We start from the raw sequence: 11,371 nt of genomic DNA, 5'->3' as shown, positions 1-11,371 counted from the left end.
AATGGCAGGTCCCGGGGAACTTTTCAAGACTTGTTAGGTCTTATCGCACTCGATGTTTATCTGTGTCTTGTCGATTTAAAACCATGGACGAACAAATCGAGGTGGTAAAACCGGCCGAGAAAGCTGGTTTTGAGAATTTCAAGCAAAGCGATGGCACGGTGACTGGAATGGCTTCGGGGTTATTCAAGGATGTTATGACTTCCAATCCATACTTTGCAGCTGGTGGTGGTTTGATGGTATTAGGGTCTGCTTTAGCACTGACAAGGTCTTCAGTGATTAGATTGTCGCAATTTGCATATCGCCAGATGCTGGTGGACCTGGAGATCCCGAGTAAGGATAAGTCGTACTATTGGTTCCTGGAATGGATGTCTCAGCATAAGCAGAGAAGCTCGAGACATTTGAGTGTTGAAACAAACTACACACAGCGCGACAACGGTACTGTCAGCACAAAGTTCTCACTTGTGCCTGGACCTGGTCGCCATTTGATAAAGTACCAGGGAGCATACATGATGGTGAATCGTGAGAGGTCTGGCAAGCTGTTGGATATGACCAGTGGAACACCATTTGAAACGGTCACCATCACCACCCTTTACAGGGACAGATACATGTTTGCGAAATTGTTGGAAGAGGCAAAGGAATTGGCCCTGGAATCGCAACAGGGAAAAACCGTGATATACACTTCCTGGGGCCAGGACTGGAGACCGTTTGGCCAGCCTAGACGCAAGAGATTGGTACAGAGTGTGATATTAGACGAAGGAATTTCCGAGGGAATTTTGAAGGACGTGAGAGACTTCTTGGGCTCAGGAAACTGGTACCACGAAAGAGGTATTCCATATAGGCGTGGTTATTTGTTATACGGTCCTCCAGGAAGTGGTAAGACCAGTTTCATCCAGGCCTTGGCTGGAGAATTGGACTACAACATCTGTATCTTGAACCTTTCTGAAGCGAACTTGACGGATGATAGACTGACATACTTGATGAACCATATTCCACAAAGGAGCATTCTTCTTTTAGAAGACATAGATGCTGCCTTTAATAAAAGAGAACAGACCAAGGAGAAGGGCTACAGTTCAGGTGTTACTTTCAGCGGATTGCTGAACGCGCTAGATGGAGTGGCTTCTGCCGAGGAGATGATCACATTTATGACGACTAATCACCCCGAGAAGCTAGATCCTGCTATCATGAGACCAGGCAGAGTTGATTATAAGGCCTTGATAGACAACGCTTCTGAGTACCAGGTGTCGAAGATGTTCACCAAATTTTATGGCTCTGAAGACGAGCAGAGTCGCGAGAAGTTTCTTCAGGCATATCACGAGGCCAACGTTGGGTCAGTGAGCACAGCTCAATTGCAAGGGTTGTTCGTGTATAACAAGAATGACCCCGAAGGTGCAATTGCGATGGTGAAGTCCATGGGCAAATAGAGTGTGAAAAAGCTCGAACAAAAAAATGTACATAGATACCTTAATGACATGATGCAAATGGAAAATAATCAATAACCAAATTTCAACGTAAATAAAGTCGTAGACGTCGTGACAGGCTCAATTATCATGACTAGGCAGCAGATGAACTGATATCAATAAGAGAAACATGGTTTAACTAAAGTTTTTTATTAAAAGAAAACATTTGTTTTCTTGGGAGACCCTACAAAGCCTGCGCAGAAGAACGGCCCAAAAGAACTTTCTAGGAATGATGAGGAAATCTCGATAAAGATCAGAAGACGAGCATACCATCTGGATATGACGGAGATAAGTGTGTGGTGAGTACTAGATACAAGCGCATTGCTGTCCCCTCTGTTACGCATACGCATACGCTCCGGTGTTAATACAGAATATGCGTTATCCCCCCGTGACGTGATGTCCGGAAAAATATGTCCCTCGAAGCAACTCTTATTTCCCACTTCTCCTCTTGCATCTCGGCGGGACTTAAGCGGACCCTAGTCGTGCCCACTTCAAACTTTCAGGATTTAACGGCCTATTGTTCTGGCCCGTGATGTGGAGTTAACTCTCAAAATCCGCACGGCCGCAGTGTTTAACCTCAAAAGGTAGTTATTAGAAAACCCAACAGCGTACCATTTCCAATTGCTTTTTTGCAGGTCGATACTATATAAAGACCGATTGAGCTCCTTGTTTGCAAGAATTAATTTTGTGAGCATCACTTCACTGCAATTGCAACGAAACAACCAAGCCACCAATTTCCTCCAATTTCTACCAATCAAAATGTCAGTCGTACTCGTCACAGGAGCCAACGGTTTCATTGCTCTCCACATCATTAACGAGCTTTTGAAGGCAGGATTTTCTGTTGTTGGAACTGTTAGGTCTCCAGCCAAGGGCAAAATCCTCGATAACTTCAAGTCTCTTTACAAAAACCCTCAACTCGTTCTAGAGTACGTCCCCGATATTAGCAAACCCGACGCTTTCGACGAAGTCGTCAAAAACCATCCAGAAGTCGATTATGTACTGCATACCGCCTCTCCATTTTCATTTGGTGTAGGTGATGACAATGAGGATGTGTTTGTCAAGCCAGCAGTTAACGGCACTCTTGGAATTCTCAACTCAGTCAAGAATTATGGCCACAATGTTAAGCATGTTGTTGTGACCTCTTCATGTGCGGCTATCTTGAACTTTGACAAATTCACGGACCATTCGTTCGTCCATACAGAAGCCACCTGGAACCCTATGCCTTGGGATATCGCGAAAACTAACCCAGAATTGGCATATTGCTACTCTAAAACAGTCGCAGAGCGCTCTGCGCGTGACTTTGTTGCCAAGGAGAAACCCGGTTTCACTATCTCAACCGTAAACCCCAGTTACGTTTATGGACCTCAGCTTTTTGACGAGACCACTGGTGACTTGAACACCTCTTCGGATCTGATTAACCAGGCCATGAAATTGCCCCATGATGCCCCAGGCCCTTTTACTGAACCTGCAAACATGGGAATCGATGTTCGTGATGTTGCAATTGCGCATCTAATTACTCTTCAAAACCCAGAAAAGTTTGCAGATGCAAGACTTGCACTGGCGTGTGGTTATTTCTCCCAACAATTGTTTTTGGACGTTCTCAACTCACGTATTCCAGAACTTAAGGGGAAGATTCCCGTGGGAGACTCGGCAGCTGGGAAACAATACATTGCCGAAAACGTGTTAACGTACAAGTTCTCAAAAACAGAGCAACTGCTTGGAGTGAAATACATTTCCATTGAGGACTCAATCTATGCTACTGCCAAACAGATTGTGGACTATGAGTCAGCTCACAAATGATTTGTTAATAAGCCGACTCTTTTTTATGTTCAATTTATATTTGATTTAGATTTTATGTTGCTGACGACCAACGAATTTTATTGTGCCCCATTTCTCCGATCTATGTAGCTTATCAAAGTTATCTTTAACCGCAATCAATATGCAGAAAGCAGCTCTGCGGCGCAAAAATGGTTTTTGCAGTATTTAAGTTTGAACATCACCATCAGATTACCCTTCTTTAGCGCTGGAATGGCGTACGGGACCCCGTTTTGCCGGCCTTCGACGTGGAGTCCAGAAGTTATAAACACATGATTCGCGCTCGCGGAACGGCTTTGGAAGATTGCCCCTCACAATCTTGCGGCTAGAAGTGATCCACTCCGGTGACCCCTTCCGAGCCCCGTCACCCGAGCAGAGGTCAACCCCAGTTGACACTTAATTTCTATTGAATATATTCCAAGAATGAAAACAATAGGAAACACCCAATTAGCCGCTCCAACCACGGAAATTCCCTCCAAGATCCTCTTTGGTGCCGAAAAGGAACAGCAAATCATGAATCAAACGGGGGCGACCAAAATTAGCGATGCCAAAACCACCAGCTCAACTAACCCCTGAACACCTTCATTAAGTCAATCTTGGCTCTGTCGAGGTGACTAGGCAAAATCTCAGAACTCGAGTTTTCAACAGCCAGCCTCTCGGACTCGGCTAGCACTGCAGACATGAACCTCATGTAGTTCAAGTAAATGATGAGATCGGTCGAGTCGTTTCTGAGTTTCATTGAAGTCTTCTTCCTCAGAATCTTCTTGACCTTTGATCTCTTAAGCGACATTGTGAGGCAAAGCAAGGTGCAATCAGGAGAAGAGAAAGATAAGCATAAAGATAACACAGGTCTTGAACGCGATCATAAACATACATATTCTGAAAAGTACACGACCTTTTTTACAATATCCCAACTGCGTTTCACACTACCCTGGAAATCAAGTGCGTGAAGAATTCCGAGGAAACAAAATTTCAATGCACCGCGTCTTAGATCAGAAATACAGGGCTTCAGTCGAGCATATGCAAGGGTTGGAAAGTCAGGTGATATGGCCTGAACTTCATGCAGCCCTAAAGGCTTCCAAGCTCATCTCAAAGGCTGACCGCAGGGGACCATTCCAGTTGATAGAACAAATTTCAAGCTAACAATAACAATATCTGAGAGACGCACTTTGGCGTGCCGTTTAGCATACTATGCCGTTAGACACCTACTGCAATAACTTGAAGCACACCTCCCCAAACGGGCTTCCCACGTAAATCCCTGTGTATCTCAGGTCTAGACAACTGCTCAAACCAACATATTACCAGTTTTGCATGCAATTGAATACAGCACCGGGCATGAGCGTGGCGATGACCAGATTAACGCGGTTGCCATTTTCACGACTTGCAATCAATGCCTGCGGAAGTGTACCCACCAACAAAGTTTGCATCTCGGAATCTTCTGTATGGGTGCGTCATAGGACCATAATACTATGCGTGATCGCAGATCTTGGGCCTCAGTGGCTGGGGCTAAACGAGAAGCGCAAATGGCCTTTTGAGTTGCATTAGCCAACATTATGCAGGGGATGCAAGCGAGACTCAAAGAGATTTGTTGCAAAACCTAAGGCTTTCGAGATGATTTCACATACTTGAAATTGGTCTCCCGATACGTGGGGACAAAACGGCCTCAGCTCAAGCAAGATCCAAGCGGCAGGTCAATAACAATTTCAGTACCCCGTTGCCTTTTAGAGAAGCGCTCATGCGGGGTGGCCCAGAATATGCCAGGGAAACTAGATTTGTCGTAGTCGTGGGCATTCCGAGGACTGGTTCGAAATGTGATGGCCAGCCCCTCCCATTGTTCGTTGATGATGGGGGCTTTAGAATGGTAGACTTAAGGTTAGTTCGATATTGCACAAGGCAGATTGAATTAAAATATATTTACACAATAGACTTCGTCCAAAGCCCTTGGAATCCCCAAATTTCTCTTCTCCCGTGTCTCTCTTGCCTATTTTCCCAAACACCCGAGCGTAATCTCATCTCTGCAAATAGATGAAATTCAGTTTTCAGGAAGATCTTCTTCTGATACACTTTCTGCACCGTTTAAACTTCAACGTTCAATATTCAACAACAGATACTTGCTCATTCCTTCCTTCTTTCCCTCCTGCCTTCCTTCCTTTTTTCTTTCATTATCTTCCTCCGTCTCGTGTGGTAAACCCCCAGCCAGCATAATTTCAAGGCTTTAGTCCGTCTTGCTTGAAACCTTATACTACGAGTTTTTCAAGCAGAAGCCATTAGAAAAAAAAAGAGCATTCTTAAATACTTAGTCTCAACACATTCTGTGACTAAGTATTTTTGCTTGTTGTTTCAATTTTTCAGAAAGGATTTTTCACTTTGCTACGCATTCCAAGGGATAACACCAAAAAATCGTGTACAGTCCTTTGGCCTAGTTTGCCCATTGCCTTGTTCACCACCACCTTCCCCGTTGCTCTCTTTACCACTGTTCCTCTTACACCACAGCAGATTGCCGCTTCGTCTTGGATTGTCAGAATTTTGGTTTTGTTCGTGTGTGTTTGGAGTTCGGTTCCGATTTTTTGTTTTTTAGCCGTTTGATTGCCGTTTTTCGGCAAGTTGTCACCGTCCTGTTTTTCCTGGGGGGTTGGTCTAGTGTCATTGCAACCGCCTCAGAGGCAATCAAAATTGAGGATTCGTTCTAGAGTCCTTGTCTTGGGGGGTCTTTGATTCAGAAATTGAGCGTTTTCCGACTCGAAAAGGTGCCGTTTTGATCGCCGTCTAGTTAAGCTTTCTGGTCCATCCGGGGGGTCTGAACTAGTCCAGTCCATTTAATTCGACGGGGGGCTTCTAGTCACTTGTCGAGTTTTTGTGCTTCGGCTCAACCTTTAAAGAACTTATACTTGCCCAAATGTCAACTCCAACTATGATAGAGGAGATTGATGAGAGCAAATACCAAAACGGCTTCCAGCCTGAGACTGCAGAGACCGAGACCACACCGATGGCTATAGAAGCAGACGAGGTCAAGCAGGAGCAGCCGCGAGACGATGAGAGTGCTGCTCCCGTGGAGGCCGTCAATAATACGATACCAGAAGTTGCAGCCCCAAAGTTGGATTCCACTGCTACCAGTACAGCAGACCCGGCACCTGCAGCAACCGTTGCTGGAACAACGAAAAATGCCGTTTCCACCTTGCCGAATACCTCAGTTGCCCAAAGCACATCATCTTCATTCATACACAAGCTGTATTCCATGCTCGAGGATCCCAGCCTAAAACACCTCATATGGTGGCATCCCAACCACGGAACCACGTTTGTGGTTTCTCCCACTGAGGAGTTCTCCAGAGTACTGAGCAACTACTTCAAGCATACGAATACGGCCTCGTTTATCAGACAGTTGAACATGTACGGTTTCCACAAAGTGAACGACTCGTCGTCGAATCAGGAGAGCTCAGAGCCATTGTCATCTCAACAACAGCATTCCCCAATACCACCACAGACTCAGTTCCAATCGCAACAATCCAGTGGAGGCCAGAGGTCCAGGAAGGGGTCCAATTCGTCTGTCAGTGGACCCACATGTTGGGAATTCAGACATAGTTCCGGCCTGTTCAGACATGGGAATCTGGAAGGATTGAAGCTGATCAAGCGTCGGTCATTCAAGAATGCACCTACGCAGAAAGAGGTCCACAATCTGAAGACCCCACATCCACAAGAGTACGAGATTCAGAGTTATACTCCTCAGAGGTTCATCCCTGTGAGTCTTTCAGACTATGAGGGTGATCCCTCTGACGATTCATACATACGCTCGAGACATGGCTCATTACCGCACCACATGGCCACGGTCACAGTTGCCAATTCTGCATCGAACACCTCTGTCACAAATCTTGCCGCTGCTAACACTGCGACGTCTGCTACACCGTTTCCTTTGGCGCAACAGGATCAACATTCTCGGGAGAATCTCACACATAAATACGTCGAGCTGAACACCAGATTGAAAGGACTGAAAAAAGATCATGATCTGTTGCAGTACAAGTACGACTTGGCCCACGAGGAGCTCAAGAGGACCAATTACGATCTGGTCACTCTGTTGGATCTGTTCAAAGATGTGATAGTGCAAAAAAGCGAACAGCTTGCTCAGCCTGCTCAACAACCCCAGGCCCAGCAGCCCGAGGAAAGGTCCAGGACTCCTGTGAATGCTCATGTGTCAAACTATGCTGGATATGATTCACCAAACAGGCCCTATAAGTCCCAGCCAAACACCAATTTTCCACGCAATCTGGAAGAGGAGCTGGATAGATTCAAGTCAACCATTTTACAGAGGACTGCTTCAAGAGATATGGAACTGCGCCAGGTTGCGGCCTATCCACACGGCCACGAGGCTCCATTCTTCTCAACGTCCAATCTGTTCAATAATAGAAGAAGCATGACCAGCAACCCCGACTTGGATCCATATTCTACGCTCCAGTTTGATGCCCAGTCTTCAGGTGCTCGTTCAAGGAACCCATCTGTCTTCGACCCTTTGCAGCCTGCTCCGCCAAAGCAGTATCCTTCTTCGCCTGGACCAATGGGCCATGGAGCTCCTCCGCGTTCTCCACAGCCCATTATGGGAACCGTTGCTGTGAACCACCCGCAACAGGTACTGGACCCATCGCAACAAGCCCAGCATAGACCTTCATTGAGCCAGATTCAGCCTCCAATATCGCAGAACTTCATGTCTCAAAGACAGTATGTGCTTTCTCCAGTTCCCCATCATCCAATGGAGCAGGGTCAATTGGAGCCTCCATCTGGTCCGGTACCGCATTTCGCACAGCAGGTGCCTCCATATCCGCACAGAACGATACTGCCACAGAGAGTGATGTCTCCTCAACAGGCTCAGCAGCTGTTGCCGCAAAATTCCCAGCAGCCTCCTCAGCATCCTGGCGTTATGGGTTATCATCAGCAGAGTCTTTCAAACAACTCTGTTTTGACTGTGGACTCGTACAGATCTAGGGCTTCGAGCACCCAAAGCAATCCATATGCTCGCCCAGTGAATGGCTCCGCCAAACCTCAACAGCCCCCGCAACAACAGCAGCAACCACCTTCCTTTGCCTCGCAGCCACCACCTCCAACTGTACCATCTAACCAGCAGCCAGACGTTCTTTCACCAACTGCCGGAGTCCCAAGGGCGACTACTCCCTCTGAAGATCGCAAGAGACACTATGATACCGGATCCAAGATGAATTCCTACAGCTTCAACAATCCTCCCAGATCCGTGCCTGATCCAAATGCAACTCCACTAGGGACCCCTTCTCAGCCTCTCCAACGTGGTTTGCCTTCTGTTCAGTCGATTCAAAGTGTTGTGAATATCCCATCACCAGTCGAGACATGGCATCCTCAGCAGCAACCACCTTCTCTTCAACAGCAGCCCTCGCAGTACTTTTCTACCACCCAGCACACAGGAGTGGCTTCTACCACTGCAGCTTTGCAGCAAAGTCAACGGCAATCTTCGAATTCCCCAGCTGCTAAACCACTGCACACGAGTTCAAGTTCTGCATCTGTTTACTCGCTGTTGAACAGAAGAGAGTCTGTTCATGATGCTGCGGCAGGCCAGCCTCAGCAATTCACCGCCCAGCAGAGGGAGACTGTTGAGGGTGCCCCTTTCAAGAAAAGCAGATTGAATTGAGGGAGATGAAAAATCAAAAAGATGCGGCTTTGTGGGGTATTGCCAAAAAAAGCTGGTTGACGAAATATCGCAACAAAACTCCTACGGCTTATTTTTATACTGTACGAATGTCTGATTTTTATATCATTTATGTATCAACCACGTTCGAACAGAAACTTATGTGATTTGTAGCTCGTGTCCTTAAGAAGCGGTAATAGAATGTGTTTGCGCGTTCTTAACATCATGTCGAAGGTAGAGGTGAAGTCTCATTCTTTGACTCCTTTTCAGCAATCTCAGGCTTATAACGCTCGACGCCGATATTTTCTTCTCTTGCCAACTGTATAGCCTCAGCCAAAGCATTTCCAGTCATCACTTTTATACTCTCAATGTACAACGAGTAATACCCATACTGCTTATCCAGGATACCCATCCCAACAGACTTGATCCGATCCTTCTCCATTTCGCCCTGATATTGCTTCTGAATAAAACCTCTGTTTGTAAGCACAAAGTCGTCAATCGGTAGAATCACCGTTTCCCATTTTCCAGGCGTATTCAGAAATAGTCTGTGCTGGAACAGGTCCGTTCTAGACATAGTATCCGTTTGCACATTCAGCAAGAACTTACGGTGAGGCGTATCAGTCTTTAACCTGAGCACCATTGCCTGGTACGGCCCGAAATCCCACCAAAAATTTGCGAATCGATCAGAAATGTATGCAATTTTGTGCTGGTAATTATTCTTGTTTTTTGTCCTCCACATAGCCCATCCACTCTGCGAGACGTCTGGTCTCGTCTTGGGCAGGTTCAGACTGAGGTTTCCGTGGAAATGAGCACATGCCGTCCTTTCCCCGTTTGGTTTTGTGTCCCTAGCAACATCCATGTTCACAGTAGAGTATCCACCCAATTCTTGGTCGCATCTTGTGATGACCTTTTGAATGTCGTACGCGTTCGCGAAATCCAGCAGGGTGAGGGACTCCTTGAACTCAGGGACGGTGAAGACTGCGTTAAGTTAGTGAGATCCAATAGAACCAAAAGGACCAATTCAAAAAACTACCTACGAGACTTGATACCCGATAAAAAACCACGTGATGTCATTGAGCTAATATTTGGTTTCTGTGTACAGAAGCAATCTGTTTGACGATGTTAAATTGAGAATTGAGTCTTTCGCATTTTCATAGGCCTCATCGGTTTAGTGGCCCCGGTGAAATTTATTGCATCGCACATGAATATTTCAGGCCTTGTTATCTACTATTGACCAGCCTTATCGAATACATTAACCCAGCAAAACACAGATAAAATAGGAACAGGGTATCTGAAATAATTATTACACATCATGCCAGATGAAGAAGATAAAGACCAGGAGGTCTCTCAGCTTGTGCCGACTGATCAACCGAGGAAAACAAAGAGGAAACCAGCAAGATTGCAGGTGGACCCGGAGACAATCAACGCGGACGATAAACCCCCACAGACCGGTACGATTTTCAACTTATGGTATATGAAATGGTCTAATGGAGGAGACAGCTCAAGCCATATCCAAACGCACTCCAAGACAAGATGTCATGTGAAATCGGATTCGGGATATACGAGGGCAGATAAGCATATAACAGACCCTAACGCTATCAATACTCAAAAATTCATATGTCTATATTTCGCGCGCGGATCATGTTGCATGGGCAAAAACTGCGAATATCTGCACAGACTACCTGGGGAACGCGACATTTTTCCTCCCACCCTGGATTGTTTCGGAAGGGAGAAGTTTTCAGACTACAGAGACGATATGGGCGGAGTTGGAAACTTCAACCGCGTGAACAGAACCCTGTACGTTGGTCGAATTAACTCGATGGACCAATCGGATGCCAGTGGAAGTGGAATAGATGCTCTGATCGCAAAAACTTTTGCTGAATGGGGCGAAGTGGAAAGAATTAGAGTTATTCATGATAAGGGCATCGCTTTCGTCACATACAGAATCGAAGCGTGTGCGCAATTTGCTAGGGAAGCCATGGCCCACCAAAGTCTTATCCCTAATAATGAAAAAGAAATCTTGAACTTGAGATGGGCCAGCGAAGATCCAGATCCAAAGGCCAAAGCCAGAGAAAAAAGAAGGAGAGAAGACGTGGCTCTGGAAACTGTTGAGAAGCTGTTGAACAGTATAGGCGATGACGAAGAGGCAGCTGCAAAAAGACAGAATGTTGCCTTAAAAGAGGTAGAAGAAGAAGGAGAAGACGAAGGGAACGACGCTGATAATGGAGATAATCAAAAGGCTTTACCAGCTGCTCAAAATTCAACTTTTTTCAATGGCGGCTTGGGAATCTTGAACCAGCTGAAATTGAAGAAGCTTCAGTCTGAGCCAAAGGAAGAGCCAAAGGGCTTGCAGCCGTCGATGTTGGGATATGGTAGCAGTGACGAAGAATAATTTTATTTGGTGGAATTTAATGCGATTTGTGTGTATATACAGTTTATAACTTCAGGCTACAGGAAC

The 11,371-nt window shown here is 46.0% G+C and overlaps 6 protein-coding genes across 6 annotated transcripts; 4 read left to right on the top strand and 2 right to left on the bottom strand.

Annotated features, from left to right (window-relative positions):
• Positions 1-83: 83 nt before the first annotated feature.
• KUCA_T00005452001 (uncharacterized protein) lies at positions 84-1,421 on the top strand (the record flags this gene model as incomplete). Its single annotated transcript, XM_022600648.1, has 1 exon — positions 84-1,421. The coding sequence occupies one exon, from the start codon at positions 84-86 to the stop codon at positions 1,419-1,421; it is 1,338 nt and encodes a 445-aa protein (XP_022461449.1).
• Positions 1,422-2,216: 795 nt separating this feature from the next.
• Positions 2,217-3,257, top strand: KUCA_T00005451001 (uncharacterized protein; the record flags this gene model as incomplete). The annotated part of the gene is made up of 1 exon (XM_022600647.1): positions 2,217-3,257. One exon carries the CDS (start codon positions 2,217-2,219, stop codon positions 3,255-3,257), a length of 1,041 nt encoding a protein of 346 aa, XP_022461448.1.
• Positions 3,258-3,837: 580 nt separating this feature from the next.
• Positions 3,838-4,062, bottom strand: KUCA_T00005450001 (uncharacterized protein; the record flags this gene model as incomplete). The annotated part of the gene is made up of 1 exon (XM_022600646.1): positions 3,838-4,062. The coding sequence occupies one exon, from the start codon at positions 4,060-4,062 to the stop codon at positions 3,838-3,840; it is 225 nt and encodes a 74-aa protein (XP_022461447.1).
• Positions 4,063-6,168: 2,106 nt separating this feature from the next.
• Positions 6,169-8,916, top strand: KUCA_T00005449001 (uncharacterized protein; the record flags this gene model as incomplete). The annotated part of the gene is made up of 1 exon (XM_022600645.1): positions 6,169-8,916. One exon carries the CDS (start codon positions 6,169-6,171, stop codon positions 8,914-8,916), a length of 2,748 nt encoding a protein of 915 aa, XP_022461446.1.
• A 220-nt stretch (positions 8,917-9,136) lies between these two features.
• On the bottom strand, positions 9,137-9,987 carry KUCA_T00005448001 (uncharacterized protein; the record flags this gene model as incomplete). Its single annotated transcript, XM_022600644.1, has 2 exons — positions 9,137-9,891; positions 9,951-9,987. The coding sequence occupies 2 exons, from the start codon at positions 9,985-9,987 to the stop codon at positions 9,137-9,139; spliced, it is 792 nt and encodes a 263-aa protein (XP_022461445.1).
• A 238-nt stretch (positions 9,988-10,225) lies between these two features.
• On the top strand, positions 10,226-11,305 carry KUCA_T00005447001 (uncharacterized protein; the record flags this gene model as incomplete). Its single annotated transcript, XM_022600643.1, has 1 exon — positions 10,226-11,305. One exon carries the CDS (start codon positions 10,226-10,228, stop codon positions 11,303-11,305), a length of 1,080 nt encoding a protein of 359 aa, XP_022461444.1.
• Between the last annotated feature and the right edge of the window lie 66 nt (positions 11,306-11,371).

Source organism: Kuraishia capsulata, genomic scaffold (genome assembly GCF_000576695.1).
Source record: "Kuraishia capsulata CBS 1993 genomic scaffold, Kuraishia_capsulata_scaffold_6, whole genome shotgun sequence".
Taxonomy (NCBI): Eukaryota; Fungi; Ascomycota; class Pichiomycetes; order Pichiales; family Pichiaceae; genus Kuraishia; species Kuraishia capsulata.
The sequence above is the reverse complement of the archived record's forward strand: the minus strand, read 5'-3'. Positions and strand labels throughout refer to the sequence as shown.